At 43.5% G+C, this 16,503-nt stretch overlaps 1 protein-coding gene across 1 annotated transcript in view; it reads right to left on the bottom strand.

Annotated features, from left to right (window-relative positions):
- Window positions 1-16,503, bottom strand: part of NUP210L (nucleoporin 210 like) — a 54,112-nt gene that overhangs the window by 7,500 nt on the left and 30,109 nt on the right. Inside the window, exons 23-33 of the mRNA XM_042441009.1 lie at window positions 16,482-16,497; window positions 15,941-16,120; window positions 13,912-13,992; window positions 13,216-13,347; window positions 12,564-12,722; window positions 9,946-10,037; window positions 9,149-9,323; window positions 8,267-8,442; window positions 5,942-6,162; window positions 2,373-2,509; window positions 1,147-1,270 (exon numbers count right to left, since the gene is read on the bottom strand). Of these exons, the coding sequence (XP_042296943.1) occupies window positions 1,147-1,270; window positions 2,373-2,509; window positions 5,942-6,162; window positions 8,267-8,442; window positions 9,149-9,323; window positions 9,946-10,037; window positions 12,564-12,722; window positions 13,216-13,347; window positions 13,912-13,992; window positions 15,941-16,120; window positions 16,482-16,497 (1,493 nt within the window). The remainder of the gene's footprint in view (window positions 1-1,146; window positions 1,271-2,372; window positions 2,510-5,941; window positions 6,163-8,266; window positions 8,443-9,148; window positions 9,324-9,945; window positions 10,038-12,563; window positions 12,723-13,215; window positions 13,348-13,911; window positions 13,993-15,940; window positions 16,121-16,481; window positions 16,498-16,503) is intronic.

Raw genomic sequence — 16,503 nt, forward strand, 5'->3', positions numbered from 1 at the left:
TGAAGTTTCTGGACTAGGCACAAGGGTAGTCCCATGTAGAGGCCATTACAGAAATCAAGTCGTGAAGTTACCAGTGAATGTACAACAGTTTCTAGGTCCTTTACTTCCAGGAAAGGGCGCAGCTGGCGTATCAGCCAAAGCTGATAACAGGTGCTCCTGATCGTCGCATTCACTTGGTTTGTCATGTGAAGCGATGGATCTAGGAGCACCCCCAGACTGCTAACACACTCCTTTGTGGAGAGTGTGACTCCATCTAGGACTGGAGGTTGCAACCCTATACCTGTTTTGGGGGTCCCTACTGTAAGTACCTCTGTTTGGATTGGGATTGAGTTTGTTTTTCCTCATCCAGGCCATTACCGCTTCAAGACACTGATTGAGGGGAGAAATGCCATCTGTTGTCATAGCTGCTGATGGAGAAATATATTTGGGTGCCATCAGTGTACTGATAACACCCTGCCCACAAATAACAAAAATGCTATGTTTTTACCTGAGGGAACACCTCTCTAGGAAGCTTTAGGTTCTCCAGTGCAACTCTGTGGTCAACATTTGCCAGACAGTGACCATAGAATTGGGCTATTGGAGCAGCTACAAATAATAATAATAATAATAATAATAATAATAATAATAATAATAGTAGTAGTAATAATAATGTTTATTTATATGGTGCCATAATTTTACATGGCACTTTACAGAGATTGATTAGTTAATCAGACATTTCCCTGCCCTCAGGTTTACAATCTAAAAAGTGGGAAGGGGAATAAGTCCAGCAGTTCTTCTCTTGGATCATGGCAGATGGCCTAGTGGAGTGTTCTTTCTAAGAATCTCTAGGTCCTTCAGTGAGACCTTTGGTTAAAATTCATCATAGAGTTGCCCTGGAGGACTTAGATATTCCTAGAGACAACATATTAATAAAATCTGTGAATAATCAAAGTCGCAAATGTGGAGGTATGAGAGTAGAATGAATAAAATAAATAAATGTGCCGGCTGGGTGAATGGGGTAAGCACCATCTCTGCCCCTTTGCTAGCCTCTAATTCAGAGAAGATGGGCAGGCAGTTTTTTGGGCTGAATGTCTGTATCTCCCAAAATGAAGCTAACTCTCAATGGAGCGTGTGTCAGATATGAAGGAGAGGGGCTGCACCGCTTACCTTTTAGCATTGCTGTGCTGTTTGTGGTCATAAAAAGCCGGAATTCAGAAACATTTGGAGCATTGGTTAAGCACTTTTTGGGACCAAGGTGAAGGCTTAGTCCTGAGCTGTCACTGATAACAACCTGGAAAGGACAAATCCATCAACTGTGGAAAGATTCTGGCAGCACCTGCTAGTCTCCTACAGAGAACATTGATTTTCCATGTCTCAGCAACAGCAGACACAGCTGCACACAGATCTGTAGTCACTCCAACCAATTGTTTAATAATTTAACTGTATTGTATTGTGGATGAGAGAGTTTGGGAGGATCTGGGATACAACAACGATAAGTTGTTATTATATTTTACTGGTGCTTTTACTGTTAGCCACTTTGATCTGTTTGGAGAAGCAGGATAAAAATAAATTTTATTATTATAATATTAATCCCCCCCAACCTCTTTATTGTTTAGCAAAAAGAGGACAAAATGAGGTATGTGTTCACTTAACCCATTGAAGTGGCCACTTTCTAGCTTACTGGATGTTCTCACCTGCCCCATTTGTTTTTGTAGGTAGAATATCAGAAAGACTCTCTTTTCCTCATACATCTCTGTCTTTCCTCCCCAGTGGACTCTCACAAGTCCCAGAACTCTTGTGTGATACACCTGCCCCTTGATTCGTTTGAGACTTGCTTCATGAATGGAGAACCTGTGGTTCTCCTGATGTTGTTGGACTGCAACTCCCATTAAGACAAGTACCAACCCTGCCATATATTATTGGGGTTAAAAACAGATCAACAGAACTATTTTGGTCCCATGGGCCTGTTACAGACTGCCAAAATAAAGCTGCTTCAGGTCTCTTTGGAGGTATGCTGTTTAAATGATGCATGGGTCTTAAGAGTCTGGAGGTCATGCCAAAGCCACACTCCATTCCTAAGCACAGGAGTGCAGCTTTGGTGCAGCTTCCGGATTCTTAGGATGCATGCATCATTTAAACAGCATACCTCCAAAGAGACCCAAAGCAGCTTTATTTTGGCAGTCTGTAACAGGCCTTTACGTCCTGGAAAGAACAAAGAGAGGAACAAGGCTTTAAAAATTATTAGAATTTGCTAGCCAAAATGTCCACTAGCCATGTTGATGGGTGGGTAGGGGGATGCTGGGAGCTGCACCTAAAAGTACCTAACTTCCCTGAGATCTGCAATAGACTGGCAGCCTAGGCCTGCCCCACAGCTGAACACACATGGCTCCTACCTCTCTGTAGGTTTTCACGATGCCTGGGATGTCATGGAAGACTGTCGTTTTCCCTGGACCCTTTGCAAATGCTGCCCCACTCACTGTGTCCATTTCAAGGATGTCGCTAGGCATGACCTGCCATGTCCCAGGCTCCCCTAAAAAGAGAGGACATGTCACTTTCCCATTCTTTGCCATTCTCTGTCTACAGTTATGAGAGGATTCTGGGGCAGAATAAACCATGTAGTTCAGTGGACAGGATTCTGGACTTAATTCACATCTGGTCCCACAGATAATCTGGTTAGGTGGCTGTGGACCTGTCACTCAGCCTCCGTTCCCCATATGAAAAGAAGAAGTCTAACCTCATAGTGTTTGTGAGGATGTTCAAGTTAGTGAGAACATCCTTGAATGTGTGAAAGATGACTTAATCCCAGTCTACTCTCTCTCTCCCTCTCTGAATCCAGTGCTGGCCAAATAGAGCTCCATCTCATCTGCTGTACCAGGGCTGGAGAATGGTCTGGTCCTCCAGATGATGCTAGACTACAACTGCTATCGTCCACAACCACTGTCCATGCTAACTTGGTCTAATGGGGTTGACATCCTCTAACAATTCTGGATAAACCAATGGTTCCCCAGTCTGACAATATTCCTTCTTGCTATGGGAACCCAGTAAAGACTGCTTCAGTGTGACCTTTTGACACACCATTTCCTCTGTTCATAGGGCTCTTAAGATTGGTATGAAGAAACATGTGTCCTTGCAATACAACTCCTTGGGTTTTTCTAGTTGACTCTGAGGGCCCTTTCACACCATTCAATTATAGCACTATGGCCCCATACAGACTGCCAAAATAAAGCTGCTTCAGGTCACTTTGGAGATATGCTGTTTAAATGATGCATGCGTCCTAAAAGTCCAGAAGCTGCGCCAAAGCTGTATTTCAGGCCTTAGGACTGGATCGTGGCTTTGGTGCAGATTCTGGACTCTTAGGACGCATGCATCATTTAAATAGCATATCTCCAAAGTGACCAAAAGTAGCTTTATTTTGGCCTGTCTGTATGGGTCCATTCCACTTTAACTACCATGGAACGTCTTAGGTAATCTTGCAAGTTGTAGTTTGGGGAGACATTAGATCTCTCCAACTGAGAATTGTAACATCCCTCCCTAAACTGGAAATCCTAGGATTCCAAAAGACATTTGTGGACATATCCCATGGCAGTTAAAGTGGGATATAGTTGTGTAGTGAAGTGGTTCTCAAATTGCTTGAGAGTTGGCTCAAAGGTGGCACGCAAGACTTGGGAGTATATCACACAGGGCTTTTTGGAGTTCAGATCCAGGGTGATTGTGGGTCCACAATGCGAATTCACGTCATAATGTGAATGTTATCAAATGAGATTCCTTTCTATGGGCGCTCCTTCTGTGGCGCTTCCGCAGTGATTCCAAAGTGACCCCTCATTTTGGTAAAATCAGAAAAAAAGTGAATTCACAGAATTCACTTTCAAGCTCACTTCGATTTCACTTCAAATTGGTCTGGTGTGGAAGATCATTCCGATGTCGCCCCCCTTGGCCCCCTGCTCCTTCATCCCCCTCCTCCTCCTACATGCCATCTCCTCCTCTCTGCTACCCTGTGACCTATCCCATCATCCCCTGATTGCTCCTTCAGTCCAATGAAGGATGACAGCTAAGGAGGGGGCAGGGAAGGAGGACAGCATCCAGAGCCCCACTGAGCATGTGAAAGGGTCCCAATTTGAATTGTTGAATCCACATGGTATGTACTGGTGTGGTAATACAATTTGCACTCACTCCGCTTTGCATGAATGCGCATCAGGTGACTTGCCTTGGATTCGCTTCCCCCTTGATTCGGAAGGGCAACCAAGTGTGATAAAACATTCACGTTATGATGTGAATTCGCATAGTTGAACCAGGAGTCACCCCGGATCTGAGCTCCAAAAAGCCCCGTGTGATATACTCCTTGGAGACCTAGATCCTTCATTCTCCTGCTCCTTGCAATTTTTTTCCCTATGTAACATATACACGTGTTGAGTTAAATACTGAATTTGCTTAAATAAAACTGTTTTAATTTGAATAATGTTATTTCCTTATAAAATGTTTTAAAAAATGAATATACATACATTTGCAAATGAAAATATGCACACTAAATTAACCAAATATTTTTATTCATATATTGCAGCGAGGGGAGGCTGCAACATCTGCGTGTACATGTTAAGGGGGGTCCCAGGGGTAAAAAGTTTGCGTACCGGTGGAGTAATATGAAAGGCCTCAGTGTCCACTTGTCCCATTCTTTTGGGGGCTGTTTGCAGCTATTTCTTTCTGTACTAGGACACTCGCTATGGTATGTACTATATATATGTATGTGAGTGGTTTGAGAACCACTGCACTACGCAGTGCAGTGTGTGTGTGTATATGTGTGTGTGTTATGCTGAGGTACTTCTATGTGTTGAAGGGCAAATGTTCTCTGAATTAAAAAAGAGACTTATAGTGTTATAGTGCAAAACTGCCATTTCATGGATGCACTATAGCACTTTAACTCTAAGGGCCCAAACAAACAGGCCAAAATAAAGCTGCTTCGGGTCACTTTGAAGGTATGCTATTTAAATGATGCATGTGTCCTAAGAGTCCAAAAGCCATGCCAAAGCCACACTCCAGTCCGAAGAACTGGAGCGCAGCTTTGGCATAGCTTCTGGCCTCTTAAGATGCATGTGTCATTTAAACAGCATAACTCCAAAGTGACCCAAAGCAGCTTTATTTTGGCTTGTCTGTTCGGGCCCAAAATTAACAAAATGAGAGAAAGGAGGAGGAGGAGAGAATTTATTGTTTTGTCTTAGAATTTTTAAAAAACCCAAACACTTGAAGGAATAAAATGATGTAGCTGGTGCCAAGAATTGCTGGGGGGAAAAGTCTAACAGAAACATAACTACAGCAACTACTATTAACGAATCCAGCAATCTCACAACATATTTGTCTCATCTGGGGGGGAGCCCTGATTCGCATTTATTAGTATTTCAAGCGCAGCATGTTTTAGTCCCATCCTTTTAAGGAATGCTGGTGGGCAAAATGGGATTTCAATCTGCTTCAAGTACTGGGAATACAGAATCAGGACAATTACTCCAGATTAATTTAACCAAACAGGGAACCTACGTTGTGTATATAAACACCAGAAGTATGCAGCAGCCTGTAGTTTTTCTGTTAAAACGGCCCCCTCACCATTCAAGAGGGGTGATTTAGAGGGTCAGTGAGTACAGAGAAAGGCTTGAATGATTCCAGAAGCCGGGTAAGAAGCATTCCAGCAAATAGACTGGGATGATCCTTTTGTTCCAAAGAAGCAACCAAGGCCTAATTTACAGTCCTGTCCTTGAGGCAAAGCAACCAGTGAACCAGAGGCTGCCTTCCTTTTGCATCCTAAAGTCTTTTAACTGCAGCTGGAAGGAAGGAAGGGCAGGCGGACTCCTGCCCATCTTTTCCCTACCCAGTCTCAAGTCCCTGTTTCTTTAGCCTTCTGAAAGCATTCCATTCAGAGGACAGTGGGACACTTTCACTGGGTATTACACAGGAGAGATCAGAGTTGCCCACTGACCTTCCTGGTTGACAAGGAGTGTGCTGAAACACACCACATCCCCTATGACAAGCGATTCAGAGACATCTGGCTCAATGGCATGTTCCACTGGGACTGGGATATAGTCCGCCATGCCTGGGTGTTTCTCATCCCAGATGCCTATCAGGGTCACCCCCTTGTTCACGGCTTGGGCAACGTAAGTGTAATTCTTGGTGCTTGGCCGGATGAGCAGCAGGTCATCTCTGTAAAACAGAATACAAAAATTGACCCACACATACACACACAATAGGGAGTATGCAAAAAGAAGATACAGTCATTCGTTTGTATCCATGGAGGTTCCAAAATGGGGCTTGCCATCTGAAGCAGCCAGGGAGGGCAAGGCCATGGATGACAAAACCCCACTGTATTCCTCTCTCTTGCAGTGAGATCTTTGCTGCACAGGATATCTAAACTCATATCTGTGGGGAAGCTTGATTCACCCTCCTTTCTGGTAGCAAATGCTGAAGAAGATCAACAGTGTTCATTGCAATATTTCAATGTCTTTTTCTAAGAGACATTCATTATTGGGTGAATTATTGCAATATTTCAATGACTTATTTCTAAAAGACATTCATTATTGGGTAAATTATTGCAATATTTCAATGTCTTTTTCTAAGAGACATTCGTTGCTTCAGCTCACTCCTGAACTATCTCAACTGGAAACTATTGAAAAAGAGCTGATGCATGATGCAACAGACAGATGCATGTGTTACAATCAACAAATGGCATGCTTAAATTGGCTGACTGAGCATGAGATCAACCTGTTGGATCAACCAAGAAGTCAAAAGCATGACAAGCTGCTAGTGTTTATACAAGTTTCCCGACTGGGAGCAATCAGTATCCAGAAATTTTTGCTTTATCTAACATACAGTGTTACCCCGGGATACGAATGTGCCGCCTTACGAAATTTCTGGGTTACGAAAAAATCCAATTGAAAAAAACTGTTCCGGGTTACGAAGGTTATTTCGGGTTACGAAAGAAATTTTGGTGCTTTTCGGCGCTTTTTCGCACCAAATCGCGGCTTTTCCCCATTAGCGCCTATGGGTTTTCGGCTTGCGAAAGCCTTTCGGGTTACGAAAGCGGAGGCGGAACGAATTATTTTCGTAACCCAGGGTAACACTGTATTGGCCTCTGTGAAACACGAGAGCTTGCAACATCTTTAAAGATTTATCAAGTTGATCCTAAAGGTGGTGCCATCTTAACTGATTCTGCATCTCCAACATGGGCAACAGCACTGAGTGTTCACTCTGTGAGCTTCCAGGAGATCAGCATGGGCTCAGATAAATTTGTGATATAGTTCCTTCTCTTCACAAATAGTCATATCATCATTAACCTCATAGTTTGGCCAAATAACAGGATGATGATGATGATGATGATGATGATGATGATGATGATGATGATGATGATGATGGGCCTCTCCATACTTAGGTAAGTCTTTAGATAGTAGATACACTTGGGCTATATTTGAGGGTTTACCAGGTTGGCAGAACCCTTGCTCATGCTCTGCTGGCAAAACCTTCAAGAGGCCAGAGTCACTGTTACATCACAGTGAAGGAACAAGACAGGACAGTCTACTCTAAGGGGTGTTTCGCACATTATGCATCTCCTACACATGCTGATAGAGCCAGCATGGCATTGGACTATGACTATGGAGACCAGGGTTTGAATTCATGCTCATTCATGGGTGACTTGGGCAAGCCACACTCTCTCAGCCTCAGAGGAAGGCAAAGGCAAACTCTCTCTGAACAAATCTCACTAAGAAAACAATGTGGTAGGGTCACCATAAATCAAAAACTACTTGAAGGTGCACAGAAGAAGCTACAACAAGATATGCAGAAGGAATACATAGATGACGACAACTGCAGAGCTATCATAGGCCCAATACAGACAGGCCAAAATAAAGTTGCTTCGAGTCACTTTGCAAGTATGCTGGTTAAATGATACATGCATCCTAAGACTCCAGAAGCCGCATCAAAACCACGCTCCAGTCCTAAGGACTGGAGTGCAGCTTTGGTGCAGATTCCAGACTCTTGGAACGCATGCATCATTGAAACACCATACCTCCAAAGTGACCTGAAGCAGCTTTATTTTCCCCTGTCTGTATAGGGCCATATAAACATAAATTGGAAGAGACCACAAGGGCCATCCAATCCAACCCACAACTCCTAAGTGGCAAGTGCACATCTTGGGAAGACACATCTAGCCAGTTGTTCAAGGGCTACCAAACAAAGTACTGTATCTGACTTTCCACAGCTTGGAGAGTCACACCTGCAAAGCATCACATAAGTGCTTTTTTTGGGACCGCACCTGTTCAAGGCCAGGTAAAGCTGGGTGCTCTGTGCATGAAACCTCTCACCAATGCTGTCGTAGAACTGAATAGTGAGAGTTAGTGACATGCCCAAGGGAAAAGCATGGAGGGGCATCCTGTTGGCTGTGTAGAGTTTGGGAGTGCTGCTCATCTGCAGGTAGGACACTGGAGCCACCTAGAAAGAAGGAAGGAACTTGGTTGTTTGAGCATTTTCACTGCTAACAGAGGATCTCCAAGGATCTCTTAGAACTGGAGACAAACAGCAGTCTTTGCTATTCCCTCTGTATTTACTCCTAGGCCCCACTGAAGGGCTGGGGAAAATGTGACCCTCTAAATGCTGTTAGATTGCAACTCTCATTAGCCTTAGCCAAATAGCAAATGGTGAGGAATGATGGGAGGCTGCAGCCCAACACAGTTTAGACACATCCTTCCTTTGCACCCGTCCACTACTCTTATTTTCCCTATCTATGCTTTAAGGAGATACAGTTGGCCCTCCTTATCCATGGATTTTTATCCGTGCATTGAATTTTTTTTTATAGTATAAATTCCAAATAGCAAACCTTGATTTTTCATTTTATATAAGGGACACCATTTTGTTCTGCCATTATATTTAATGGGACTTGAGCATCCACAGATTTTGTTATCCACGGGGGGTCCTGGAACCAAACCCCAGCAGATAACAAGGGTCACTGTACTATTAAATCTTTGCAAGTGGTACTCCTTGTATTACTATTGTCTTTCCTTCCCAGCAACTTAGTCACACAGGGCACTCTGCTCGCTCTTCCACAATGCAGCCCCACTCACCCACACCTTCAGTCTCATAGCCCCATAAACCTGACTGTGAACATGAACCTGTGAACATGACCTTTAGGCTCTCTTACCCGCACTCCAGTGATGATCGTCTGGTTGACTCCGAAGGGTTCCCAAGAGGTCACCTCCAGTACTGCTGTGCCTGACACAGTACCTGACTTGAGAAGGCCATGCCTGCTTTCCTCAATGACAGAGGAGTTGGGGAAGCATTGCAGGAGCTGGGTGTTCACAAAAGCTGAACCATCCCTAGGTCAGAAAAACAACAGTAAGCTTGCTCTGCTTTTGGTTCATGCAAGCTGAATAATGTTTTTTTATTGGCAACACAGGCTACAAAACATAGGTGGTGGCAGCATCTTCAGTGGCTGTGGCTATAGCATTGAATAGTTGTTCCATGTTCTGACTTTCATAGGAAAATGACCCATTTTAAAGACCAGCTGTGGGGCACCATTATGGACTGAGTGGCCCTGGCAGGGATCAACCTCTATCATCAGAATCATGTCCTGCTACAGTCAAAAAAGGAACAAAAACATAAAAATCTATAGCTCAAGCAGATGCTAAGATGATCCATAGAAGAACCTTAAGGTAGTCTTCCCTAACTTAGTGCTTTCCAAATGTATTAAACTCCACCTTCCAGCATCCCCCAACCTGGAAGGGAATGGTAGGAGGTTTAGTCCAATGCGTCTTGATGGCATGGCATTATGGACAGCTGCTTTACAGCAAAGGAAGAATGTCTGATGCTTCTCCAAACTGCCTGCTATGCCATCCAGTCTCCGGCTTTGCTGCAAAATGGCACATCCATATAGCTACTTCCTCAAGTTATAGCTTAAGTATTTTCCCTTCTCTCAATTACCTTCCCTCCTGTACATACCTGTTTGTAAGCAGCTTGAGCTCTGAATTCATAGACATCAGGATTTGCTCTGCGAGACACTCTGGACAGAAGAGTTGGAGCTTATCAAAGACCTGTAAGAAAAGAGTAAGGACACTTCAGATGAAGGGAAAGGAAGGAATACATTTCTGGATTTCTGGATTAAAAAAAGTAACTTCAAGGGTAACCATATTTGAAGAAGCCAAGGGGCTTATGAGGTTGTTATGAGGTTTTCTTTGACATAGGAAAAGTCCTGCTGGATCAGATCAATGTTCCAACTTGTCCAACAATTTGTTTCCCTAAGTAGTCAACCCAAGGTCCTTCTCAATTGCAGCTCTGGACTATTCAATGGCACATGCCTCTCCTTTGTGTCAGGCCACTACTATCAGTATTTATTATTTATTTTATTTAGAGTATTTATACCCCGTTCTTCAGCCACAATGGCTCTCTTAGCTGCTTATAGATGTTTAGGCAGTTCCCTGCCCTCAGGCTTACCATCTAAAAAGACATGGCACAAAAGTAGAAGGAAACGGCAGTGGGAAGGGGATCAGGTCCATCAGATACTGCTTGTTTTTTTTTTGACAGAGCAATCTTATGCATATTTTCTCAGGAATATGCACCACTTTTGTTCAATGGGGGATTTAGTCACCAATGGGTGTGCTCAGAATCACACCGTTCTCTTTAGACCGCACTTCACAATTACAGATTCCAAAACCGCCACCTGTACCTGGGCTAGAGACAAAGTCATGCAAAATATTATGGTAAAAAGAAAACTCTATAGAGATGTAAAGAGCCAGTGTAGTGGTTTGAATGTTAGACTAGGAAACTAAACCCCATCAGAAGAAATTCTGACAAGGAAGCCCCATGGTAGGATCACCTCTGGGTCGCCATAAGTCAGAAATGACTTGAAAGCATACAAAAACATAGGTACATGAAAGAAGGCATCTGGAATGACAGGGAAATGGAGTCTTCAAAGTTTTATTATTTATTTTATTTATTTATATCCTGCCTTTCTCCTGGGATGGGACTCAGAATGTTTGACATAAAGAAGCCATCTTGCTGAAGCTAAGCAGAATTAGACCTGATCAATGTATATGAGGCCACCTAGAAGTCTGCTGGATGTTGGCCAAATGGACAGAAGGTGAGAGACAAATGGAATTAACTAGGGCCTGTTACAGACTGCCAAAATAAAGCTGCTTCGGGTCTCTTTGGAGGTATGCTATTTAAATGACGCATGGTTCCTAAGAGTCTGGAGGTTGCGCCAAAGCCACACTCCATTCCTAAGCATTGGAGAGCAGCTTTGGTGCAGCTTTTGGATTCTTGGGATGCATGCATCATTTAAATAGCATACCTCCAAAGAGACTCGAAGCAGCTTTATTTTGGCAGTCTGTAACAGGCCTACGGGTTAAGTTTGAGGCTGAAGTCCACCTCATTGTTCCCATTCCTGTGCCCTTTCTTATTCTTCTTCAAGTGAAAGGGATCTAGGGCCCCATACAGACAGGCCAAAATAAAGCTGCTTTGAGTCACTTTGGAGGTATGCTTTTTAAATGATGCATGCATCCTAAGAGGCTGGAAGTTGCACCAAAGCTGCGCTCCAGCCCTTAGGACTGGATCGTGGGTGTGGCATGGCATCTGGACTCTTAGAACACATGCATCATTTAAATAGCATACCTCCAAAGTGACCTGAAGCAGCTTTATTTTGGCCTGTCTGTATGGGGCCTGAGTCCAAGTAGACCACAAGCTGAACATGAGTCAACAGTGCAACGTGACAGCTAAAAAGGCCAATTCAATTTTAGGTTGCATTAATAAAAGTATAGTGTCTAGATCAAGGGAAGTAATAGTGTCACTCTATTCTGCTTTGGTCAGCTCCCACCTGGAATACTGTGTCCAGTTCTGGCCACCACAATTCAAAAGGGATGTTGAGAAACTGGAGCGTGTCCAAAGGAGGGTGACTAAAATGGTGAAGGGCCTGGAAACCATGAAGCCCTTTGAGGAAAGTCTCAGGGAGCTGGGGATGTTTTGCCTGGAGAAGTGAAGGTTAAGAGGTGATATGATAGCCGTTTAAACATTTGAAGGGAAGTCATATTGTTTTCTGCTGCTCCAGAGACTAGAACACAGAACAATGGATGCAAGCTCCAGGAAAAGAGATTCCAGCTCAACATTAGGAGTAACTTCCTAACAGTAAGGGCTGTTCAACACGGAATACACTCCCTCAGAGGGTGGTAGAGTCTCCTTCCTTGGAGGTCTTTCGACAGAGGATGAATGGCCATCTGTCAGGGATCCTTTAGCTGAGAGTTCTTGCATGGCAGATTGGGGTTGGACTGGATGGCCCTTGTGGTCTCTTCCAACTCTGTGATTCTGATTCTATAAAATTACAGAGAATTACCAGCAGGTCCCTAAAGCCACTGTGGCTGAAATATTGGGCATGGGCCAGAAAGAGCTGGGTTCTGATCCCCGCTCAGTTATGGATCCTCGCAGCCTAACCTACCTCATAGGGCTGTGGTGATGAAGAGAAAACAAGTCCTGCACAAAAGCTCCTTGGAGGAAGACGAAGACGCAGATGCAATGAATAAAAAGAAAAGAGGCTGGAGCAAGTCAAGGATGGGGTAAGCGGAACTTACTAATATTTGCACTTCATCCGAGAGCTCAGCAACTTTTCCTTCAAACTGCCCAGCAGACGGGTCCAACGTTTGCACTGTCACTCGAATGCTTGTTCTCCCAGCTGCCTTTGTGTGCAAGACCATTGCAAAGTTACTTTCTGGAGCAATCTGCAGGAAAACCTGGTAGAGAATGGTAAATAAGTGGATACTTAGGCCCCATTCTCACTAGCCCATTTGCCCTGGTTAGATCCTGGTTAAATCCCGCTGAGGGGGATATGCCCCTGAATGGGTGTGCAAAACACCAATCCGAGTGTGAATAAACCGGCGCCAGTATGAACTACCCACTTTTAATCTGGGGTATATGGTAGTGTGAATGGCCCCTTAGAGCAAAACATTTATTTTCCTTCGGAAGAGAATGGGCTCCAAGCACATATTTAAAATGGCTCCTCCAGTCTTTGGAAGGGCTTCTGCACGACTTATATTAGTTGTTCCAAAGCTTACTATTTCAGTGGTTGTGTCAGAAGATATGCCTCCCTAAGTGAGAAAACTTTTCTCTCAAAGCTCCCCTAGCCTTGAGCCAGGGCAGTGAAAGTGGTGCCAAACCGTATTGTTTCTCCAGTGTGGAGGCAGTCCCAGTGTTCAAGCGCATTACTTATGAGAGAGGGCTCCGTACCTCTGAGTGTCTAGGAAGGAGGTTCAGGACGTCCCGTTTGCTCATTGCCCAGTGGAACGTGAGAGCTGGGTTGGCATTTCCAAAGGAGAAAGGTGTCAGAGTGTTGGTCAGTCCAATGACATAAACAGGCATCTGCAAAGAGAGATTTCATTGAGGTCTCTTTCACACTAAACACTTATAACACTTTAATCCAACTTTAACTGAGTTGATTCTATCTTGTGGGTTTACAGTTTCATGAGATATTTAGGGTTCTCTGACAGGGAACTATAATGTCTCCCTAAACTACCAATCCCAGGACTCTGCTGGATACAACCATGGCAGTTAAATTATGTAGTGAGACCTTAGATATCCACAGTGACCATAGAATCATAGAGTTGGAAGAGACCACAAGGCCCATCCAGTCCAATCCCCTGCCATGCAGGAACTCTCAAAGCATCCCCAACAGATGACCACATTCTAGCCTTTAATCCTCATCACTTCATGCTATCACCACAGAAACAGACACATGCAAAATGGGGTTGGATCCCTCAGGGAAAAGATGTCAGTCCCGTTGAAATTCTTCCAGTCTCTGCACCTCACTTTTACAGAGGACATGTCCACCAGCACAGAGGTTTTTTGAGATGTAGCATGAAATAATATCTTCCTCCACCACAGAAAAAGAAGCTCCAAGGGAGAGGAGTTGTATGCTGGACTAACCTTTGTGCCTGTTATGAGCCTGGTGGCAGGAGCGTGAATTCGTATTGCTTTCAACTGAACAACTTCCAAGTCCACTTGGTCCTGAAGAATGAATGCAAAGGCTTGAGATCAGAAGAACAGGTACAGCTTGTAGGAGGTAAGACTGCACACTACACAGAACAGCTCCACTGGTAGCCATTCTGTTTCCAGGCGCAATTCAAAGTGCTGGTTATGACTTAGGAAGGCCTACAAGGGCTGGACCCAGGCTATCCTCCTCACTGAACCTGTCTCAGCAGTTGTCAGGAGAGGCTCTTCTCTTGATCCTGCCACCCTCAAAGGCATGTTTGGTGGGAACCCAAGATAGAGCCATCTCACTGGTGGCTCCCAGGGCACTTTCCTTCCAAGGGAGGCTAGGCTGGCTGTCTCCTGCCATCCTTTCCTCAACAGGTGAAGACCTTTTTTATTCCAAAAGGCTCTTGGAAACTGATCACTTTACAAGGGGGAAAAAAGGCTTTTTTAAATGTGGAGTACTACTTTCATCCTTTGCTTTTAAATGGATGCTTTAAATTATTTTAATTCTATAGACAGTTTAATGCTACTTTAAACATCATGTTACAAGATAAAAAAAAGAAATGTTAGTAAAAACACGTTTAGTTTAAACCATACAAACAGTTATGAAGTACGCTGTCCATGTGACTCTGGCCAAATTGAATCTGTGGAGCATAAACTTCTTTAGTGCTTGTTCTATAGAGATCTACGATCTGATCTTATGTGAAGCAGAAGGCTTTCATGGCCGGCATCCATTGTGGGTTTTTCGGGCTAGAAGAGTTTATTTCTGACTTTCCGCCAGCATCTGGGGGTGGCATCTTCAGAGAATGCTGGCATGGAAGTGAGTGGGGTGTGAGATATATATATATATATACACTGTATATATACACATATACATACACACACACACACGCACACACACACATGCTGTGTGCCCAAAAAACCCACAAAAATCTAATGATTTGATCTTACTCTGACATTATGCCATGAATATACTGGACACACTGAGCAGGTTCGGGTTTCCCTGTTACTTTCTGATATCAATCCTACCACAACATACAAAGTGTCTCAGAAATTGTCTTTTATTATTATGTAGTTTTATCTTATTTTACTTCACTATGACCTTTTAAATGTCTGAATGTTTGTTATTGTATTCAGTTTTTATATACTGGTCTATGACCACAATAAAATATTTATTTACTAGTTATAAGGTACGTGCGTTTTCACTTGTTTTTCTCATATTACTTCTATATCTTGTAAGCTGCCTTTAGTCTCAGCGTTGGGGGAAAATCAGGATATATATACAACAGATATCGTTGTTGGGGTCTGCTGCATACTCCCGACTATACAAGATATAATTCCTGACTCTGGTTTGGCTAACGTATTTGCCTTGTATTGCATTATATTATATTGTACTGCTGTATTATGAGGGCAAATTTTATGAGGATTTTACTGCTGGAAGTTTTATATGCTCTGTATGTATTTTATCTGTTGTGATCCCACCTCTATCCGTAGGGAGAGGCAAGAAATAGAAATAAATTTATTATTATTATTATTATTATTTACAAGCAGGGAGTAGAAAGCCTGTTTCGCTCAAACTGTGCAAATCCCGCACAGAAACGGGATTTTAAAAGTAGAAAAAACCCGCAAATGCGACAAGTTTTTCAGATGCGTTTACACCAAAGAGCAACAATGCAAAAACAAAGTGAATGGAAAGTCGACAAAAATGTCACCTTTTTACTTTCGAAAGTTCCTGAAAGTAAAAAAGTGTCATTTTTGTCGAGTTTCCATATGCTTTATTTTCGTGTTATTACTCTTTGGAAGAAACGTCATCTGAAAAATGCCCCACATTTGCGTTTCTCTCCTACTTTTAAATCTCGTTTCTGCCCGGGATTCGTCTAGTGTGATAAAGACCGATGAAAACTGTTCAAGGCTTTGGGACCTGGACTATCTGACAACAAAACAAGCATTCACCAATCACAACCAGAATAACAGACAGTACCTGTGAGAAGACAATGACTTTTCCTGTGTCTTCGTTGACAGTTTGAATGGTCCCTAGGATGATGGCTTTGCCCACGGCCTTGGCTGTGACCTGCCCCAGTCCATTAATGGTGGCCACAGCATGGTTGCTGATGGAGAAGTGAATGAGGGACTGTGGTTGTGGGCCACCCTCGGACATCACCTGCAGTTTGATGGGAAACATGCACAGAAGCAGGTTGGAGGAAGAGAGCAATGGAAGTGGTCTGGATGCAAACAATCACCTGTCCACCAACTGGGATCAAATATGTTTTTTTCTATTGGAGAGAGGGTCCCACCTTACGTTCCTTCATAAGTGGAAACCTTGGGCCTTCATATAGAATGATAGAATTATAGAGTTGGAAAAGACTGCAAGGGCCATCCAGTCCAACCCCATTCTGCCATGCAGGAATTCACAATCAAAGCATCCCCAATAGATGGCCATCCAGCCACTGCTTAAAGACCTCCAAAGAAGGAGACGCCACCACTTTCCAAGGGAGTGTCTTCCACTGTTGAACAGCCCTTACTGTCAGGAAGTTCCTCCTAATG

The sequence above is a fragment of the Sceloporus undulatus genome, chromosome 9 (assembly GCF_019175285.1).
Source record: "Sceloporus undulatus isolate JIND9_A2432 ecotype Alabama chromosome 9, SceUnd_v1.1, whole genome shotgun sequence".
Classification (NCBI taxonomy): domain Eukaryota; kingdom Metazoa; phylum Chordata; class Lepidosauria; order Squamata; family Phrynosomatidae; genus Sceloporus; species Sceloporus undulatus.